General features: G+C 49.0%; 1 protein-coding gene across 3 annotated transcripts; it reads left to right on the plus strand.

The window, feature by feature from the left end:
- The first annotated feature begins 41 nt into the window (after positions 1 to 41).
- Positions 42 to 16,604, plus strand: AKAP8 (A-kinase anchoring protein 8). 3 transcript variants are annotated; one of them, XM_061150009.1, is made up of 14 exons: positions 42 to 146; positions 2,781 to 2,819; positions 4,242 to 4,274; positions 4,770 to 5,046; positions 5,498 to 5,981; positions 6,534 to 6,663; positions 6,905 to 6,951; positions 8,111 to 8,144; positions 9,983 to 10,070; positions 11,840 to 11,981; positions 12,339 to 12,432; positions 12,878 to 13,008; positions 14,149 to 14,244; positions 15,895 to 16,604. In XM_061150009.1, exons 1-14 carry the CDS (start codon positions 128 to 130, stop codon positions 16,330 to 16,332), a joined length of 2,052 nt encoding a protein of 683 aa, XP_061005992.1. In that variant the 5' UTR covers positions 42 to 127; the 3' UTR covers positions 16,333 to 16,604. The 3 variants fall into 3 exon arrangements, with proteins under 3 accessions (XP_061005992.1, XP_061005993.1, XP_061005994.1); XM_061150010.1 differs by lacking the exons at positions 4,242 to 4,274; positions 4,770 to 5,046 and having other exon boundaries at positions 47 to 146; XM_061150011.1 differs by lacking the exons at positions 42 to 146; positions 4,242 to 4,274; positions 4,770 to 5,046 and adding an exon at positions 220 to 780.
- Positions 16,605 to 21,993: the final 5,389 nt, after the last annotated feature.

A 21,993-nucleotide genomic window follows, 5' to 3' on the forward strand; every position in this document is an offset into this window, starting at 1 on the left:
TGGTATCGCGTAGCAGGGGTGACGTATGCTCCTGGTCTACCAGTAGAGGACGGCGGGAAGTGCGTTGAGCGCATGCGTCTTGCGGTAGCCTACAAAAAGGAGCTGCTTAGCGGGCGGAGCTGAAGACATGGATCAGGGCTACGGAGGTTGGTGTGGGCGACTGCGGGGTAGGGCGGGAAGGTGGTGTCGGGGCACAGTTCGGACGCCATGCAGGGGGCCGCGGGCCGGAGACTACACCCGAGCGCGGTTACTGCAGTTCGGTCTTGCGGAGAGGCGGCCGGGGCGCGCGCGCGCAGCTCATTGGACCTTGGCTCTGTCGTTCCCGGGGCGCTGCGTGCGGATTGGCCGACGGGGCCTGAGGACGTTGGCCGAGTTCGGCGGGCCGACCATGGGGCGGACTTCGGGGGGCGCTTCAGGCAATCGGGGCCGTTCAAGTTTTTCAGCCCCGGCTGGGTCGGCCGGGCCCTGTCGAACCCCGCCGCTCTGCAGGCCCGGTGTCCCTTTTGGAAGACGCCACAAAATGGCGGCGCCGGGGTGGGGGCGGAGCTATGGCGGGAGCTCGTAGGACGCGGGGTCTGCGGACTGGGACCGAGACGGGACCGCTGCCTCTTCCCGGGCTGTCGTGCCTGTCTGGGAACCTGCGGGGTTGGCTGGGGCCTCCGTGCGGCACAGGAGGCCTGGGGCGCTGGTCCCGAAGGCCGTGTGGGCGGCGCTGGGTCGGACCCCTTGCCGCCAGCCAGGCGGTGCAGAGCAGCGGGGCCTAGTGCAGCCTCTGCAGTGGTGAGCCTCACTGGGCGCCTGTCGCGGACCTGGCTCCTGCAGATCTGGGACAAGACACTGAGGGTCAGATGCGGGGTACCTTCTTGATCAAAGCCTGGAAACCCGATGTGCTCTAGGGTCGTGACAGACTGGTGGTTCTCCTAAACATTGTCCTCTGTGGTGGCCTGGAGACGCCAGAGGGGCTGTGTGAGGGGGAAAGTGCCCTTTACCCACTTGGGTTTTAGGGCCTGCGGCAGGACGGCTCTCGGGCGACTTGCTCTGTCTCTGGAATCTGAGCCTCCTGGGAGGTCTTTGCTGCGTGGTGGAAGCCGCGTTTGCTTGCAGGCAATAGTTGGAATATGCAGGACTGGGCTTGACCGCGCGGATCTCCATCCGGGCTTATGAGATTCAGACTCTGGCGGTCAGATCTTGGCTGCCGCAGGGAAGGCGCGTGTTTTGAAAGGTGGCAGCGTTAGTAGGAGGCCAGCAGCGGAAATTGCAGAGATGCAGAAAGGTCCTGGTGTGTTTGGGTGGCTCCAGGATCGTTGAGTGGTTCAACCTGGTTCTCCGGTCTTTTCTGCAGTCTGACTGGATTTCACCATTCTTTGCCTGCCTCCCTAACCAGATTTTTCAGCTAGTAGTAATCCTGCCTTACCTGTGCTCTTAGCTTAGAGGAATTACACCCTGCTCCCCTTCCTACCAAAAACCTTTTCAGACTCGGTTTAGGTGCAGCGGCCTCCCAGAATCCTTCTGTAGCTTTTCCAGCTAGAGTTATTTCCTAAGACTTGAGGTTTAGGAGTTGCTCATTGGCCATCGGAGGCACCTCAATCTGGGTCCAGGTCCTCCTCTTCATGCTCCTCAACGTGTTCTTGGGCAAGTGACTTATTCTCTGGAGCCCCTGTGTACAACAGAGTAAACAGTACATATTTCAAGGGTCGCGAGGTTATGTGAAGGGCTTAAGCTGCTTAGTTAGACTAGTGCCACAGAGTTGGGTTAGTTGCCGTTAGAATCACTACTCTGCTTTGCTGCAAAGACGTGGAAAGCTGTGTGATGGGAGATAACCTTCAGCAGAGTGACTTCAGTTCAAGTCCTGTAACACCTGAGGCTTAGCTTCCTAGCTCCCTCTGAATGGCATTCTGGGATCAGCAGCTGAGTGTCAGTCCCGTGTCTGCATACAGTAGGCATTCATCTAACGGTTTGGATTGTCTTGGTAGGAACATTCGTGCTCAATCGCTAAGTCATGTCCAGCTCTTGGAACCCCATGAACTGCCGTCCACCAGACTTTCCAGACAAGAGTACTGGAATGAGTTGCCATTTCGTCCTCCAGTCCTGGTAGGAGAGACGGGGATGTATTTGAGAGAGAGGAGGCTTTGCAGAGGTGAAGTCATTTGACAGGTGTGAATGGTTGCCTATGCCCAGCTCAGTGCCAGGCTGGAGACACAGATGAAGAGGGACCAGATAGATGCTGTCATGGGAGTGTCGAGGGTCAGGGGGAGCCACCACAGACAGGAATGCCATCTGATGCCTTAGGACCAGGCTGAAGCCCTGGGACTTAAAGGCCCAGGGGAGCACAGGAGAGTTCAGAGTCAAAGGAAGCAGGGCTTACAGAGGCACAGCTGTTGTCTCCAGATAATCAAAGTTTGTTCCCAGTCATGAGGTTGTTATGGCTGCTTGAGGGGGCTGGAGGTGGAGACTCTGTCCTAATGGCGTGTGAGCTGGTAGCTAGTCCTGTGTCTTCCTCAGTTGTGGGTTGATGCTTAGGTCCAGGGCCCTCAGCAGGCGATGGGCCAGACTTGCCTGGAAGCCCCCCCCCACCCTTTTTTCTGCTTTGACCTCAGGCAGGTGGAGTGTGATAATGCAAAAGCCAGCTGTGGGATGACTTTAGGGGGACATTGTTGTGGTTGTGCTGCCTTTTTGTAAGGCTGGCACTCATCTCCTTTAAGGAGATTCCTTTATGCTCCTCAGAAGCACTTGTTCTCTGGTGTGACAAATATGACTGTAACTCACAAATATGTTCACAGGTTATGGGGCATGGAGTGCTGGACCTACCAACACCCAGGGTAAGTGGGACCTGCTTGTCAGGGAGGCTTGGGCTACCCCCCCCCCCCAACCCCCAGCACTAGCATGAACATAGCTGGAACCAGGAAGCCTTATTTGTAAAGGACCAGATAGTAAATTTTTTGACTTTGCAGGCTACGTGATCTCTATAGTGCAGAAGCCACCATAGACAGTTTATATACAAGTAGGTAGGACTGTGTGCCAATAATGTTTACAGAAAGACACTGAAATTTGCATATCATGTAATTTCCATTATGTCATCGGGCAGTCTTTATTTTAATAATTTGTGTTCTTCTAAAGTAAATAGTCGAGGGTTTGACCAAAGATTTTTATAAATAACAGACTTTTCAGTAGTTTTAGACTTATGGGCTTGATCAGATAGTACATAGAACTTCATATGCACACCCACAGCCTATCTTTGACCCAGGCACAATTCCTTTTATTATTGTAGTTAGAATGTGTTATAAGCCAGTGTTAATACATTGTATGGTCTATAGTCTACATTAGTTTTTACTGTGTTACACAGTTTTGTGAATTTTGACAGATATAAAAATGTGTCTTTTGTCAGAACTTGCAGGTTATGAAGTATTAGCTCAACTTTTTTTGTTTGTTTCCCAACTGTTTAAAAACATAAAACCCATTCTTAGCTTGTGGGCCTACAAAAACAGGGCTGTGGACTAGATTTGGCCCCCCATTCATGGACCTTGCTCAGGAGTTCCATCATGGTGCTGAGTGTGTTTGAAGAACTAGAATGTGCTCTCTGGTGGGCGAGGTTTTCTCCTTTTTGCCAGCATTTGTTCCAGGGGATTGGTTGAAGGTTTCCTTTGTTTTCTGAGCCTGGAACTTGGCCCTTGCACCACCGGCAGCAGGGTCGCTTTTGAGTCCCCTTTCCACCCATCACCTAGTTTCCCAGCGGGAGGCCTTCTGTGTTATTCAAGCACATGATGTCCCCTGCTCAGTTGAGCCGGGGACATGATTTTCCACCAGTGCACTCCGTGCTGTTGGCGGTGCCTTAGATCTGGTGCCTGGTGAAAACTGGCACTTTAGAATGACTCTGCCTGGGGACCTGGCCTGGGCAGCCTCTTCGCTGCTGGCTCACGCTGGACGAGCTTCCTGGAAAAAGACCATGGTGTCCTTTCTGTTGCCCCGGTGGACGGCTTCCTTAGGAGAGATGCCCTGGTTATGCCTAGCTGAGCATTTCTGTAGGAAATGAGTTCTACAGCTACTGGACCCCTCAGTGGGCTACCAAGGGTGCCTCCTTGTAGCAATGACCTAGCCACCCCCAGCTCTGGCCCTGTGGATAGTGGGGTGAGGTGATGACTGTCCTTCGGTGTCTAGGCTGGGGTGGGGGTGAGGAATTATGTCTTAGATGCCTTCGTTTTGTAAACACAAATCTTGTATGTTTTCGTTTCTTCTAATCTAAGGTACATATGGAACTGGTGTGGCCAGTTGGCAAGGTAGGCCCTTCTAGGGGTCTGTGGGTGGGTGAGTAGGCCTCTGACTAGCTACCTAGAGGGGCTGGGGTGCAGGGACCCCCATCTCCCACCCTTGGTGTGCTCACGGTTGTCCTGAAGGCTCAGCAGACTGGGTCTGAGACATGGGGGAGGGCTGGGGGCAGGCCTCCGAGGGAGCTTGCTGGAGGTGGGGGGCAGGGAGGGTTGCTCTTCGGTGGGTCCATCAGTCTTCCAACTGCCAGCTCCTGGGCTCCCTGGCTTTGGATGAGAAGCAAGTCTTATGATTCGGGATAGAAAACCCACTGCTCAGAGTTGAGGCTGTGCCCTCCAGCCGCCTGTTGGCAGGTGACGTGTGCAGTGCTGGGGCAGTGGCAGCAGCCCTTGGTCCCAGGACCCTCTTCCTTCTCCACAGGTGGGGGTGCTCCTTGCCTGACTTGTCCTCCAGGGACTGGTCTTGTAGCTGCTAAGATCTGACTTAGCTCTTCCTCCCTCCATCAGGTTATGAAAACTACAATTATTATGGTGCCCAGAACACCAGCGTCACCGCGGGAGCAACTTACAACTACGGCCCAGCCTCATGGGAGGCCACCAAGGCCAGCGACGGCCTGGCGCCTGGGGGCCCTGCCATGCACATGGCTTCTTACGGCCCAGAACCATGCACTGACAGTTCTGACTCCCTCATCGCCAAGATCAACCAGCGTTTGGACATGATGTCCAAGGAAGGAGGAAGGGGCGGGAGCAGCAGCGGTGGGGAGGGCATGCAGGACCGGGAGAGGTGATTACAGACCTGAGCCCTTCCCGGGGGTCTCGCGTGCCCCGCCTTGTATAGAGGGAGTGGGCACCTGCTCATCCTGGGAGGGCTCTTCCCCAGCTCCCCCCTCAGTGTGGGGCAGATAAGCTGAGCCTTTGTTGGGGCAGAGGTATTTGGTGGGACTTGCTGGATTCCTGGGTGGTGGGCCTTAGGGCATGCCTGTTAGCTCAACTATGTGAGACCCCTTACTTCTGCATCAGGCACCCAGCATCCTCTCCCCGTTCCTGTGGCCAGGGTTCCACTCCCCTTGTTCAGTGGTGTTTCAGAGGGATTTGGCCTGTTTTACTTTGTGAGCAACTCAGAGGGGTGCCTGGCTGTTTGGTTTTGCTGCTCTGGATGAAGGGTGCGCTTTGCAGGAGGCGTCGAGGTCGTGCCTGGACAGTGTGGTGACAGACGGCCTGTACTTTCTTTGCAGCTCCTTTCGCTTCCAGTCGTTTGAGTCCTATGATTCCAGGCCTTGCCTGCCTGAGCACAATCCCTACCGCCCCAGCTACAGCTACGACTATGACTTTGACCTGGGACCCGACCGCAATGGTGGCTTTGGTGGTCAGTACAGTGACTGCCGGGACCCAGCCCGTGAGCGGGGCGCACTCGATGGCTTCATGCGGGGCCGCGGCCAGGGCCGCTTCCAGGACCGGAGCAACCCCAGCACGTTTATGCGCGGCGACCCCTTCATGCCACCTGCAGCCTCCTCTGAGCCTCTTTCTACTCCGTGGACAGAGATGAACTATGTGGGTGGGCGGGGCCTTGGCGGCCCCTCCCCTGGCAGGCCCCCGCCTTCCCTCTTCTCCCAGTCCATGGCCCCTGACTTTGGCATGATGGGCATGCAGGGGGCAGGTGGTTATGACAACCCTGTGCCCTACGGATGTGGCCGGTCACAGACCCGGATCAGAGATCAGGTAAGCCTTTGCTAAGTTCTAACCTGCCTTGTTTGCATTTCTTTTTATATGTTTATCTTTAAAGTATCTTAGAGATCTTACGAGACCTTATGTCACTTTTTTAAAAAATGCAGTTCAATGTGTAGTGAAAATGTACAGAATTGTGCAACCTTCACTCTTCACTACTATATAATTAAAAGTGTTTCCATCATCCCAGAAAGAAACCTGTTATTAGCAGTCATTTCCTCTTCTCTCCCCCAACCCATGGCAACAGCTAATCTAGCTTTTGTCTCTCTAGATGTCCTTCTGGACATTTCATACGAATGCAGTCATGTAATATGTGGCCTTTTGTGTCCGGCTTCTTTCACGCAGCATAAAGTTTTTGTGTTTTGGCGGGGGGCGGGGTGGGGGTGAGGGTGGCAGAGGTTCCAGCCGTGGTGTCTTCCTTTGCTTTCTGAAAGACCTTTTCTGCCCTTGTTCTCTGACCTCACAACCCCTTTGCTGTTCATTGCTCTGGGGACAAATGGGGACCATCAGAGTAAGCAATACATGGGAGTGTGCTTCTGGTTGTAGCCTCGGCGGAGAGGGTTCAATCGCTGTGGCCCAGAAAGCTTGGGCAGGAAACGGAAGCAGCTGCAGATTTATGACGAGCCTGACACCAAACAAGCTCGAGCTGACAGCGAAGGAGAATTTTCTGAAAACGGTATGCCCTGGGGCCAGGAGGCCAGGGTGGGTATTGGATGGGTCAGTTGCACGTTTGGTGCTGTGCCTGCCTGTCTGGACAGCGCACACAGGGGAACTCAAGGACGCGTCATCGGCACTCCCCCAGTCCCACTGTAGTCAGGGTGAGCACAGTCACTCTGGACAGTGAGTCTGGGAAGTGAAAACAGGAAGTGAGCCCGCTGCCACGGGGCTGACTTTCTTTTTTCTTTTGTGTTTGGTAGATGATGGAGCTGGTGACTTCCGGTCAGGAGATGAAGAATTCAGGGGTGTAAGTTCGCCTTTACCAATCAACCTCCAGTGTCTCTAGTGTGGGATTTCTTCCTTAGCGTCTTCCTCACAGAGAGGCAGGAACAGCTGCTGTGGTAGATTCAGCTCCACCTCATGAGTTGATTTAATAATCAGACTTGCAGCTTGATTTCTGAGAGTTTTCCACTTGAAACAATCCTTGTTTTCCTGAAAACATTCCCAGCCCTCTCTCCAGCCATTCCTAGGTCCTCACAGTGATGTGCCTGGCTGCCACGTGGTAACTGCAGTGGCCATGTAGACTGAGGCTTTCAAATAGACACTGAAGACTCCTTGCTACCAGCTCTGTGCTGGTGCTGAGTTGCATCCCTGTCCTTCAGCTCTTAAAACCAGTCATGGGAGATGGGTGTCGGAGGCTGGCTCTTAGCCAGGGCCAGGCACAAGCACCTGGGGTGCAAGCCTTTGCCGCCTCCTGCAAACTCTGATCCAAGTCTGGGGCAGGAGCTGGAAATCTGGGCGTATGAAGCTTCATCCAGGGGCTTCTGATGGTCAGATGCGGTTGGGGGAGGGGAGGAAAGCCCTGGGTACCGTGACTTTTCAGCTCTTCTGTTTGTCTTGCTTGTCCCCTGTGTCTAGGTTGTTCAGATCTTGAGTCTGGGAATTTCTGTATACCTGCTGATAGATCTGTATATATCAGCTTGAGATCCAAGAAATGGGTTCAGTTACATGAGTTTTTATCTATACCTGACTTGTTATAACCTTTGGTCGATGTAAACAAGTAGCTGGGAAATGTCATAAATCCCATTTTCAGTAAAGAGTGCTAGGGCTAGCTCTTTCTACAAATCGGGGTTTCTTGACATTGTTGATGGATGAACTTTTGGTACTCCCACGTGCAGAACTGTGCATTTGCCAGGGGTAGTTCTCTAGCTTTAGAAAGAACCGAAAGCTGGTGTGCCTTTAATTTAAAAAAAAAGCAAGTTAGTTGTTAGCACAAAACTTGGGAAGGCAAGCAGGACTAGTGACAGGACACTCAGGCTCCATCCCATGGCCCTGGGACTTGTCCTGATATGTTGTGGCTGTGTTCCTGGTGGCAGAGTGACCACCAGGTGGTGGCAGGGAGCTTGGCTGGTTGTGGAGAGTTCTAGAAATTCCACCTCACAGTGTGACTTTGTGCCCTTTTTCAGGAGGACGAATTCTTTGACTCCGGGAGGCAGAGAGGTAGGCATCACTCAGCATCCCTTTGAGCTTTCTTGTGTCTGCTCAGGTGCCCTGTACTCACTGCCTAACGCCCAACTCAGCTGGGCTTCTGAGCCAGGTTGGAGGAGGGGCTGGAGGCTCAGGGCGGAAGAGGGGCTGTGACTGCCAGGTGGGCCTTGGCCTTGCCACTTGCTCCAAGGCTTTGCCGTGGTGTTTGCAGCAACACTTGCTGGAAATAGGTCTGTTTGCCTCACTCAGTGTAGGCCCTGGAGGCAGGGGGATTCATCTCTGGGTGTCTGCAGTAGCTCGAAGTGGTAGGGAAGACAGAGTCTCAGAAATGCAAGAGGGAAAAGAAAAGGCGCCCTCCAGCCTGTCTTCTCTGTTTCCCCTTTGGCCAGTGCAGGTCCGTGTCCTGTTTTCTCCTGGGCTTCATTCTGTCCACAGTTCCCTTGCTTGCCAGGCCAGGGCCATGCTTTCGGCCTCTGTGGTGGGGACACTGGCATAGTGTGGGGCAGAGATCAGATGCCTGCCTGGGAGGGGTGCAGGGGGTGGGGGAGCCTGGATCCTCCCGAGGCAGTCACTGCTCAGCAGGTCCCAGCAGTTCCAGTGTGAGAGACTTGAGTCTCAAATAAGTGGCAAGAACAGAGCAACGTTAAGCCCTTTAGGAGGGGCATGGAGAGGCAGCCACTTGCTTCTTTTCCTGTTCCCATGGGTATGTCCATAGCTGGTTTCCCACAGGCTGCTCCCATAAATTATGAAGGCCCTGACTTAGATGCTCCTTCTCTTACATGTTCAGGTTTAGCCAACCCTCTGAGGTCCTCCTGCCCTGTTTATTGAAGCAATTACATCCATAGCATGGGACCACACAGAGCATTTAGCGGCTCGTGCAGCGGGGTAAATGCTAAAGCAAAGGTGACATGTTTATTGCGCACAGGTCCTGCTGCCTACCCGGGATGACTTTGCTATTAAACAGCAGTAATAGTTTCAGGCAGTGACCTCTTGCCAAAAATCCCACACGCCCTTTTGAGAGGCTTCTGAGCAGCGCACGCCGGTCGCCATCTTCGTGGGACAGTCTCGTGACTGGCATCAGGGGTAGGGGTTACAGTTCAGATGCTTATCCAACCTTGTTTCAGCGTCCGGCCCTGGCCCGGGCTGCACCTCTGGGCTGCACGGCTCTCCCCGGAGCGCCTGTGCTGGCCCCGTGGGATGGACGGAGGACCCTTGGTCTCTTCCCATTTCTGTTTCTGGGACAGCTTCCTGCACATCGCTGGGAGAGCCAGAGAGCGATGGTTCTTGTGAGTGGGAGGTAGGGTCCGGGCCACCAGGGACTGTCAGACCTGCTGAGGCCCTAGTTCAGAGGAGGCCAACAGGACAGTTGTCATGGTCCACCTGCAGGTGGGACGGAGGGCGGTAGAGTGGCTGGCTTTATTCTCTGAGGCCTTCCAGCTGCTGCCTCTATCTGGGAAGAATTGCTTCTCTGTCTCCTTAAGTGACATTGGGAGAAGACCCAATGGTAGGGTGCTGGATTGGAAAAGCAAGATAGGGAAGGACAGAGCAGGTGGGTCGTAGTGTGAGTGGGGTGGGCGGGCCATGTCCCTGGCCCATCCCAACCTTATCAGGCCCTGCGGGGGGAGTGACGTGACTCCCCTGGGAACTGCTGAGGGTTCTCATCAAAGGCCCACTCCTTTTGGGAGCCTTTGACAGCCCCTTGCTGCCTCAGGGTGTCCTGACCCTGCCGTGCGTGGAGGGCGCAGCAGGGCATGGGGTATGGTGGCACAGCTGTGGCCCCCGGCAAGGCTCTGGTGCTCGGCACCTCTACAGGCGCCTCAGAGTGTCTGGAACGGAGTTCTCTGTTGCAGGAGAGAAGGACGACGAGGACGATGAAGTGAAGAAGAGAAGGGAAAAGCAGAGGAGGAGAGACAGGATGCGAGACCGGGCAGCTGACAGGTGAGGAGGCCGATGAGGTGGGCGCTGTCGAGGCTCTCCTGAGCTCATCTGTCTTCACTCCATAGTGTGGGGGGCGAGGGCCCTGGTCACCTCATTTCCACCCCCCGCCCCCAGGGCCTGATAAGGTTGGGACGAGCCGGGGACATGGCCTGCCCTCCCCACTCACACTACGGCCCACCTGCTCTCTGTGTCCTTCCCTATCTTGCTTTTCCAATCCAGCACCCTACCGTCTGACTCCAGGTGTGTGTCAGGAAAGCCTTGTCAGGTCGGTGGGGGGCAAAACTTGGGAAACATACTGAGTCTTATCCTTGCTGGTGTTGCTTGCCCTCCTGCAGGCCTGTGAGGAGTTCCCTTGTCTCTTGGCTGTCATCCCGGACAGGTGAAGTGCATTTAGCCAAGCTGCCGAGGTGTTTTGGGCGCCTTGTCCATATAAATCCAAACCACTTGTGGAGTTTGACATGTATAGATGCTAGCTGCAAGATTTAGAAGCAGCAGTGCAAACCCCAGAGGGCATTGGTGTGAGCACACTGCGCCTCTCCTCGTAAACCACCGGAGTACATGGTTGAGGCGGCCTTGGCCAAGCCGGCTACTTCCCCGTGTGCAGGTTCTCTTGAAGACTTGAGAGGAAGTCTTTGCCCTTAAGGCTCAAGTGGGAATAATGGTTTTCCTGTGCAAGTAACACTTAGCAAAAGAGCAAACAGTAGAGGCTGGAAAGCGGGGTTGGAGGAATTCCAGGTATTACAGAATTCACTGAAATCTTATCTTTAAAAAGATGAATAAAAATGACGGTTATTCTAGATCTGTTTTCATGCCACATGGGAACTGAGATTACTATTTTAAAGGAATCTTTAGACTGCCCTGGGCTTCCCTTGTGGCTCAGCTGGTAAAGAATCCACCCACAGTACAGGAGACCTTGGTTCGATCCCTGGGTTGGGAAGATCCCTTGGAGAGGGAAAGACTACTCACTCCAGTATTCTGACCTGGAGAATTCCATGGACAGTCCATGGGGTCGCAAATAGTCAGACACGACTGAGCGACCTTCACTTAGACTGCCCTAGTGACTGACAAGCCTCAAAAAAATTGGAGACGTTGTCACAGGGGAGGTCAAGATGCAGCAGGGAAGCGGGAACCCTGTATTTCTTTGGTGGCTTCCTGACAGTTGTGCACACAAGGCCCAGGAGATTTCCTCTTCACTCCTCTTTCGGGGGTATCTGCAAAGGCAAGGGTGTCTTGTGGCACTTGTCCAGCAGAACTCTGATTTGGCAGAGGAGGATTCCTGAGTGCCACAGGGCCTCTGCTGTTAGACCCCACGAGGAGCAGAGCTGAGGAAAGCAATACCCTGCTCTGGGAACCTCAGTTTTCATCCTTAGGTATGTGTCCTTCCGTTGAGTCCCATTGGAGAACTAAGATCATGTGAGTTTTGAATTTTGTGAGATCATCAGGAATTCTGTGGTACTAAATGGGGTCAGTTGTCTTATATCTTCCAAGTGGCTTCAGAAATAAACATCTGAGAAGCTATGGAGTTGGGTTCTAGGCCCCCAGAGCAGTGGGCTAGAGACTTAGGGAATCCACAGTTCTGAAAAGTCTCCACCTCTTTGGGCCAAAAAGAGTGGTATGGTAGTAAAGTGCTACAGGAATCATTTTCCTGAAATACTTGCAAGGTTGTACTCTGATTCTTAATATGGGGAAGCTTGGAGTAACTGTTACTCTGATGCAGAGATGAGCTGGTTATCTGCATCACTGCTTTTCTTTTTGTCTTCCTTCTCCAGGATTCAGTTTGCCTGTTCCGTGTGCAAGTTCCGTAGCTTTGAAGATGAAGAAATCCAGAAGCATTTGCAAAGCAAATTTCACAAAGAGACACTGCGCTTTATAAGTACCAAGCTGCCTGATAAGACGGTGGAATTCCTCCAGGTAAATCACACTTAGCCTCCATCACGGCGTGTCCCAGTGATCCTACAGGTGTTGGATCACCCACAGAGAAGGGAAGCCTAAACTAGGCCAAGACTTCTTTTTCCAGAATAGCAGTGTGCAGGTCCCTGAGGCAGAAGGACAGTGAGAGCTCCACTCATTGTAGTTCTCACTAATTCTGCCCATGGAGCTGCTCTGATGGCTGTCTTCCCATCCTGAGAGCAGCTTAGATAAGGCTGTCACCACCCACCGTGGGCTTGGCAGCCACCCTTGGTGAGCTGCCTCTGGTGCAGTTGAAAAAATACCCATGTGCGCCATCCCTCCCCTCATTTAATTTGGTGCATCTCCCAACCTCTCTAGGAATACATTATAAACAGAAATAAGAAAATTGAGAAGCGGCGTCAAGAACTAATGGAGAAGGAAAGTACAAAACCAAAACCAGATCCTTTCAAAGGTGAGTTACGATCTGAGGTTGGGGGTGGGTGTTAGTCCAGATCACAAACCCCAGGTCAGGGTGGTTGAAAATGTGACAAAGTAAAGACAAATGGGAGGGGCGTTTAGCAGGGGAAGGAAACCTTCGTGTGTGGCCTAATGTAGATGACAGCTCTACAGGGAGCTTATTGGGGTGCTATTTAAGCACTCTGATGTTTTTCCTCCTTAGTTTGAAGAGAAAGGACCCAAGGATGAGCAAAGTTAAAAATAAAGTTCCCAGGTGTGGAGGCTGTGTGTTCTGTCTCCACGCACCTGCTGGAGGGCAGGTGATGCGTGTCTCAGATTCTGTCCTAATTGAATTCTTAGGGCCATGGGGAGAAAATGTGAGCCCTGATGGGGAGTGAGTGAGAGGGAAGCATCACTTGGATGCTGACCCAAGTCCTACAACACTGGGGTGTTGTCAACAGGGATTGGCCAGGAGCACTTCTTCAAGAAAATAGAGGCTGCCCACTGCCTGGCCTGTGACATGCTGATCCCGGCGCAGCCCCAGCTCCTCCAGCGGCACCTGCACTCTGTCGACCACAATCACAACCGCCGGGTGAGTGCCCCTCGGTGTGGGGTGTGCAAGCAGTCCTGGCTGCCCATGTGTGGGGTTCAGCACTTTGTGTGTCTCATGTGGAAGCTAACATCTTTAGGGGCTTTTGCCATATTCCATCAAGTCCATCATTTCATGAAGTGATTGTAACATGCACCCCAGTTTCTATTAAAATGTGAGGAAAATGTGTTGCTTAAGATTGACTAAACACAGTAGCTGGGAATTTTCCCAGGTTGAGAATATTCCCTGTAAGGCACATTGAGTGTGAAAAACTGGATTTCTTAGAAACTGAGGCTGAGGGCCACTCAGAGGAGAATGGTTTGGAGGACTCAGGATCAGGGATTGGTTTGATCCTTACTAGCTGATGGGGCCTGAGGCTAAATGCCAAAGTATTGGCAGGTTTTTTGTTTTTTTTTTTTTAATAAAGGGTCAAACTGTAAATATTTTTAGCTTCGCAAGCCATCAGGTCTCTGCCTTAACTTGTTAATCCTCAAGTCTCAAGTCTGTGGCTGATGGGCAGAAACAGCCACAGGCCTTAAGTAAAGGAATGGGTGTGGCCGCATCTGGCCTGCAGGCTCTAGCTTGCCAAGCCCTGCTTTAGCATCTCTGTGGTTAGTTTACCTGACTACCAGATTGGAGGTACCTGCCTGCCCATCTCCTGGTATTACTAAAGACCAGGCGAAAACCCCTGTACAAACAAAGGATTATCATCTGAATGTGTTAAGCTCTAAAACAGTCAAATGTTTGCAGCATTCAGACTTCTGCTATAGAATTTACTTGTAGAGTCAGTATAACTCAGAAAAATGAAAAGAAAAAGCTTGCCCTTTTCCCCTACTGAGTCCACGTAGCTTCTGATCTGTAAATGTTTTTATTTCATCCTTGTACATGTGGTACAAGTGGTGTGCCTGCGCTTTTTAAGGTCTCGGACTTATCCCCACTCTTTCACAGACTCAGTTCTGATTCTTCTGAGGTGCTTGCTTGCTTTCATTATTGGAGTCCAGCACTTGGGGACTTGTCATACTGAAGAGAGGTTTTAGTTGCATAGGATGAATCTCAGAACAAGTCAGTGTACCCAGGCTGGTTTATTCTCTTGCTCCTCTGTGCACACCATTTTTAAAAACTCATGTTTGATTCCCTTTGTAGTTGGCTGCTGAACAGTTCAAGAAAACAAGTCTCCATGTGGCTAAGAGTGTTTTGAACAACAGACATATAGTGAAGATGCTGGAAAAATACCTCAAGGTTTGTGCTTCAGAGTCTAACAGATGGGAAAAGCTTTGGAAATGGAGGATGAACTAACTCTCTGGATTTGGAATTCTATCCAAAGTGCAGTATTTAGCATTTCTGAGTCTTGAAGAATTGAGAGATGTTGGAATGTATCGGGCTTGGAGATTCCACAGTTGTGCATTCCCTGAGACTTACTGCTTGCCTGGGAACTCTGGGGACATGGTCCTGCTTGATTAATCTGTGCAATGGTGCTGACTATCACCATGAGAAAACCAGACTGTCTCGCCATCAAATAGCAATCAAAACGATGGTGAAATGCTTACAACAAAACAAAAAACTGAAGTAGATGATAATTCTCCATGTAGATGCTAAAACATGTTTTTGCTGGCAGAGACAACCAACAATAAGATGGGGAACAAAGGAGAAGGAAGAGCTAGCGGTGCCATAGTATCAGGAGCAGAGTAATCAAAAAAAATCCCAAGGAGGATACCCTGGAGAGGAGTCTGGTTGGAAGAGTCTCTGGTTCCTCCTTCAGAAGCCCATTTTGCTAAGTGCTCAGACCCATGACTTCAACATTTGGGGTTGGCAGTTAAAATTCAGCATAACCTGACTAGGATGTGTTTGCCCTCCTCTCAGTTATTAATTGCTTCAGTATTTGAAGATTCATTTCAGCCATAAAGGGATGGAATTTAAATAACCAGTGTAAGAAACATGACTGATCAGGGTTTTCCCTTGTGGCTTAGACAGACTTAAAGTTTCTGGAGTCAGTTGTTAGCTGAAGCTTCTAAACACGTGGTTTTGTTTTGGCCCTACCTCACAGCTTGTGGAATCTCAGTTCCCTGACCAGGGACTGAATCCAGGCCGTGACAGTGAAAGCTCAGAATCCTAAGCATGAGGCCACCAGGGAACTCCCTACACACCATTATTTTTTTGGTATGTGGGATCTTAGTTTCCCCAACCAGGGATCGAACGCACGTCCCCTGTAGTGGAAGCTGGGAGTCTTAACCACTGGACTGCCAGGAAAGTCCTAAACACTGTGTTTTAAAACATTTTCTGATCTGCTAGTGATACTGTTTAGGAAGTTTCATTTTCTTCACTGTAAAACAGGAGTAACCTTCATGCCAGGGCTGTGCTTAAATGAAACTTTAGAAAGAGCCTTGGGACTTTTCCTGGTGGTCCAGTGGTGAAGAATTTGCCTTCCAATGCAAGAGATGCTAGTTTGATCCCAGGTCAGAGAACTAAGATCCTACATGCCACGTGGCCAAAAAAACAAAATACAAAAGAGAAGTGGTATTGTATTACATTCATAAAGACTTTAAAAATGGTTCACATTAAAAAAAAAAAAAAAAAGCCTGAACTTCCTGTTAAAATGAGGTTTTTGGGTTTTTGTTTTTTTTTTTAATTGGATTAAGAGTATCTATGCCTTTTTAAACCTTTCCTCATCATTATATGCTTGAATAACAAGTGCAAAATAGTACTCGTAAAGCTTTTCTGAGATGTCTTTTCTGAGTACGTGTAGGATTGACTCACTTGATATGATTTAAAATGTTTCTCTTGTTGCCTCTGCCCATCATGAAAACATGAACTCCCAGCAGCCTGAGCTTCAGTCTCTCATTTGGACAGTTCTTTAGACTGCACTAACCTGAATTTCCTCTTCTTGGCCAGGGTGAAGACCCTTTCACCAGTGAAGCTGGTGATGCAGAAATAGAAGGAGACGAGAATTTAGGAGGTGAGGATAAGGAAGAGACACCTGAGGAGGTAGCGGCCCAGGTCTTAGCTGAGGTGATTACGGCAGCAGTGAGGGCAGTAGATGGGGAAGAAGCACCTGCTCCAGAAAGTGGTGAAATGCTGGCCAAACGGGACGACCCTGCGGACACAGCTGAGGCCGCTAGTGGTCCCCACCCCGAGGCAGAGACCCCCTGCGGAATGGCACCTGAGAAGGGCAACACTGAAGCAGAAGCCGGAGGTGAAGCTGCTGAGGCTGGAGTTGCAGCGGAAGCCATGGCAACGCAGTCAGAAAGCACCGTGACAGTCACGGCTGCTGCAGAAGCCACAGCGGGACAGACTGACGCAGAGTCCAGAGATGCTGTTCCCACAGAATGAGCCTCCTTTCCCTGTTTCAAGGGATCTGTTATATAATGCATTATTCCTGTCCTTTGGTTTGTAAGTAGTACTAGGGTATGTGATACTGGAATATTATTTTGGTGAAGAGACTCAGCCATTTCCTTCAGAAAAGTGTACCTCACAGCCTTGTCTCACAGAGTCGTGTGGCTTTCTGCCTTGGTGTGAAGGCTGCAAAAGTTGTACATTCCCCCAAGTGGCTGTGACATCGCTCTTTACACTGTAGTTGGAATAATAAAAGTTGGATAATTAGACTTTGCTGATACTTTGCTTGTTAAATACAACCACTGGCTGAATGCACCCCTTTTTATTATTTTTTGGTCTGGGAGCAGTTCAATACTAGGATGTATATTGCTTTATAAAGCTTTTATTGTTTTTTTTATAGAGTTTCAAGAATTTACTTTGGCTTCAGTTTTTGATCTCTGCTTTTGTGGTACACTGTGTGGTATGTGGTCCTCCTTCACAAGAGGTAGCAGAATCTTGTTCACATGTGATTTGATTCTGTCACATCAGTGAATTCTCAAAGGCCTGAAGAATCTTACACGTGAACCATTGGAAGCACACATACTTACCCTCAAGAATGAGGATATTTTGCCTGGGGCATTGTTTCCCAAACTTTAGTCCTTGGTGAATCACCTTTGCCATGTTTTACCTCATTTATGTCCCACCTCTGCATTACTTCAGGGTTTCTTGTTTTTCTTTAAATTGAGTTACTTTTACTTAAATATATTTAAAAAGAAAATTTGATGTCTTGTGAATGGAAAATCAATATAAATTGCCATAGGCAGAGATACCTATCTGGAAGATGAATAAAAATTTTATTTTAAATAAATATTCCTTTGGAAGTTTCTGAATCTGTGAGAAAGAAAAGCGAGCATGTGTTAAGGTTCATAAGCAACAGTTACACTTTCCTGTAATCAGAAGGACTGGACGATAACCGCCCTTTTGAAGTGATCCTGCTGGGTCTGTTTTCCTGTAAACCTTTGAACTGTCACACTTAGGAAGGCATTGGCTAGTGGGAAATTATTAGAAAAGAGGTGGTAGAAAAGAGTGCATCTGTTATATACCAGGTGCTGATTCATGACAAAACTTAGGTATGTGCACTGCTCTCAAGGAGCCTTACTGGAGATGTGAGATGAGTATTTATGAAAAAGGCAAGTGGTCGAACAAATAAACTGAAACTGCTTAGTAAGCAAGAAACTGTGCCTCTGAATCTTTTCTACTCATCATTCCTTAATACTGCATTTGTTTTGTTGCTCAGTCGCTAAGTTGTGTCCGACTTTCCAACCCTAGGGACTACAGCATGCCAGGCTCCCCTGTCCATCACCCAGAGTTTGCTCAGATTCATGTCCATTGAATTGGCAATGTTATCTCATCCTCTTCCAGCCCCTACTTTTGCCTTTAATCTTTCCAGGATCAGGGTCTTTTCCAATGAGTCAGTTCTTCACATCAGGTGGCCAAAGTATTGGAGCTTCAGCATCAGTCCTTCCAAGGAACATTCAGGATTGATTTCTTTTAGGATTGACTGGTTTGATCTTGCATTCCAAGGGCCTCCAAGAGTCTTCTCCAACACCAGTTTTAAAGAATCAATTCTTCGATGTTCAGCCTTGTTTATGGTCCAACTCACATCTGTATAGGACTACTGGAAAAACCATAGCTTTAAAAAAAAAAAACAACATAGCTTTGACTATATGGACCTTTGTTGGCAAAGTGATATCTCTGCTTTTTAATACACTAGGTTTGTCATAGATTTCCTTCCAAAGAGCAAGCGCCTTTTAATTTCATGGCTGCAGTCACTGTCCACAGTGATTTTGGAGCCTGAGAAAATAAAACTTGTCACTGTGTAAATTTTTTCCCCATCTTATTTGCCTTGAACTGATGGGACCAGATGCCATGATATTCATTTTTTGAACACTGAATTTTAAGCCAGCTTTTTCACTCTCACGCTTATCAAGAGACTAGTTCCTCTTTGTGCCATTAGAGTGGCATCATCTGCACATCTGAGGTTGCTGATATTTCTCCTGGCAATCTTGATTCCAGCTTGAGCCTGGCATTTCCCATGATGTACACTGCATATAAGTTAAATAAGCAAGGTGACAGTACACAGCCTTATACTCCTTTCCCAATTTTGAACTAGTCAGTTGTTCATGTCTGGTTCTAATTGTCATTTCTTGACCTGCATACAGTTTTCTTAGGAGACAGATAAGGTGATCTGGCATTCCAATCTCTAGGAATTTTCCGCAGTTTGCTGTGATCCACAAAGGCTTTAGTGTTGTTCATGAAGCAGAGGTAGATGTTTTTCTGGAATTCCCTTGCTTTCTCTATGATCCAACAAATGACAATTTGATCTCTGATTCCTATGCCTTTTCTGAATCCAACTTGTATATCTGGAAGTTCTCGGTTCCAGAAGCCTAGAACGTACTGCTGAGGCCTAGCTTGAAGGATTTTGAGCATAACCTTACTAGCATGTGAAATGAGCACAACTATACGGTAGTCGGAACATTCTTTGGCACTGCCCTTCTTTAAGATTGGAATGAAAACTGACCTCTTCCAGTCCTGTGGCCACTGCTGAGTTTTCCAAATTTGCTGACTAATACTGCATAGAAGTGGCTTAGTTATGCATGCCCGCTGAAGCTTGTTCTCTTAAGGCAAAAGTGTCTGAGAATAACAAAACTATGAAACTGGGTTATTTTGGCCATGCCATGCGACTTGGGGGATCTTAGTTCCGCAATCCCCAGTGCCCTCAGCAGTGAAAGCATGGCATCCTAACCACTGAACTGCCAGGGAATTACCTTGTTTTTCTTGTAAAATTAATACAAGGCCTGCCACTGAATCTGAATTTCTATTAAGTTATTTTACCACCACTCTTACCACCTACCCCCAGTATGAAATGACATGGTTCATTTTATTCCTAAATTTAGGTTTAAATCAGGCCCTCCTTCCCCAAGATGGGGAGTCATTACATGGTTGCACAAAAGGATGTCCTAATATGCCTGGGATGACAGGAATAAGTTTCAGGCTTACTCATTGGAAACGAATGTCTATCAGTTATTTCTTATCTGTAGGGGAGAAACCTGAGACAGAAGTAACTTCTAAGGCCCCACATTAAAGATACAGGAATACTGTGACATCCCTGGTGGCTGAGTGGTAAGGAATCTGCCTACATGGGGTTCTATCCCTGGTCCAGGAAGAGCCCAGTGCCTCGGAGCAACTAAGCCTCTGTGACACATCTATTAAGCCTGTGCTCTTTAGAGCCCGGGAGCCAAAACTAACGGCAGCCCGCAGACCCTAGAGCCTGTGCTCCACAACGGGAGAAGCCATCACAGTGAGAAGCCCACACATCACAACCAGATAAAGGTCTGTGCAGCAACGAGGACCCAGCACAGCCAAAAATTTTAGAAGTTAGTTAAAAAAAAAAAAAAGAGTCCACCTTCTAATGCTTTGGACACAGGTTCAATCCCTAGTGGGGGAAACTAAGATCCCACATGCCATGGAGCAATTAAGCCTGAGTGCTTCGGGGCCCACGAGCCACAGCTAGAGAATCTGTGCCACAACGAAGATCCCACTACCCGCAACTAAGACCCAACGCAGCCAAAAAACAAAAGATGTGGGAGTCTGAAATACTGAGATCAATACACAGGTCTGTTTGGACTTCCCTGGCGGTCAAGTGGCTAAGACTCCGAGCTCCCAGTACAGGAGGCCCAGGTTCAATCCCTGGTCAGGCAGGGAACTAGATCCCAGGTGCCACAAACTAACAGTTTGCATGCTGCAACTAAAAACAACAACAACAACAAAAAAAAACAGGTTTAGAGAATATGGTATTCTTTGCTACTGGCAGGCAAAAAAAATGATCTTAAGAATGTCAACCTATTAATAGTTTCAGCTTTAGGTAATACTGTGGGTCTGTGTGATCTAATTGGGTTTTTATGAAATTACTACAGTTGCTAAAGAGGAAAAAAATACAATAACCAAAGTGCTCATTCAAGAGAACATAATCAGTATTTGTAAATCTTTTCTTAAATTTTGGACCATAAAGAGATCATGTCTACTGCTGAAAGTGATCCTGGCTCAGCAGAAAGGAGGCCAGGAGTGATTAGACAGGCACCACAGAGTTCGAATAGAATTTTAGAACAAAGTAGAAGAGCCTTTTAGAATTGGGCCTCTTCCTTCATCTTGAACAGGACCCTGAGGCCTATGAGGTTTAGTTGGTTTTCTATAATCAGACTTAAGAGTCTATGTACTTCCTCTCAAAACGCCATCTGGTTGAGTATATACTTTATATGTATTTGAAAGAAACTGGAATTCAGTTTGGGGGATAACATAATGTGGTGGGATAGGGAGCAATCTGTCCATTCTGACAGGGCTGGTATCAAAATTAAGTGAGATAAGGGGACCTGCCTGGTGGTCCAGTGGCTAAGACTCTGCACTCCCAATGTAGAGGACCAGCGTTCGTTCCCTAGTCAGGGAAATAGATCCCACATGCCTGAACTATTAATATGTGTTTACATGCTGGAGTGAAGATCCTCCCTGCCACAACTAAGACCCAGTGCAGCCAAATAAATATTTTTTTAAAAATTGTATAATAAATACTTGGCACTATTGAAAAAAAGTGGTTTCTAAATTTTTTTCACCCCAAGAGGTAAAATTCATGTGACAAATGGGCCGTTAACTATTTTAAAGCTGACAGCACAGTGGCATTTAGCATACTCACAAAGTTGTACAACCATCACTTGTAACTGGTTCCAAGACATTTCTCTCACCCTTCAAGGAAACTCCTTACACACCCGTAGTTTCTCCCCACTCCTCCTCCCCAGTCTCCTGACAAACACTCATCTGCTTCCTGTCTCGGCATTTATCAATGGTTGGCTTCTTAACTAAGCATTAATGTTTTTGAGGTTCCTCCATGTTCCAGCCAGTATCAGTAGTTCATTCCTTTATATGGCTGAATATCCCACTCTAAGGACACAGCACATTCATTTATCCAGTTGTAGCATATACATACGATGGGATATTCAGCCATATAAGGGAATGAAGTACTCATTTATTCAGCTGGCTTCCCAGGTGGCCAGAATCCGCCTGACAATGCAAGTTCGATCCCTGGGTCAGGAAGATCCCTGGAGGAGGAAACGGCAACCCACTCCAGAATTCTTGCCTAGAAAATTACATGGGACAGAGAAGCCTGGGGTTGCAAAGAGCTGGACATGACTCAGAGACTGAGCACGCACACCGCACGTCACGTGGGATGCTAGTTACCTAATGAGGGGTTAAACCCATGCCCCCTGCATGGGAAGCATGGAGTCTTAACCACTGAACTGCCAGGGAAATCCACCGAGTACCTTTTTTTGGGGAGGGGGCTTTGTAGGGTCTTTGTTGGGGAAATGCGGGCTTCTCGAGTTGTGGAGCACAGGATCTAGAGCACACAGGCTCAGCAGTTGAGGCACACTGGTTTCTCTCTAGTTGTGGTGTGCACATGTGGGATCTTAGTTCACCTCCAGGGATCGAACCTGAGTCCCCTGCATTGGAAGGCTGATTCTTAACCACTGGACAACCAGGGAAATCTCTGAGTACCTATTTTCAATTTTGGGGGGTATATACCTAGCACAGAAATTACTGTATCATATGGTAATTCTTATGTTTAAAATT

The sequence above is a fragment of the Dama dama genome, chromosome 9 (assembly GCF_033118175.1).
Source record: "Dama dama isolate Ldn47 chromosome 9, ASM3311817v1, whole genome shotgun sequence".
Lineage (NCBI taxonomy): Eukaryota > Metazoa > Chordata > Mammalia > Artiodactyla > Cervidae > Dama > Dama dama.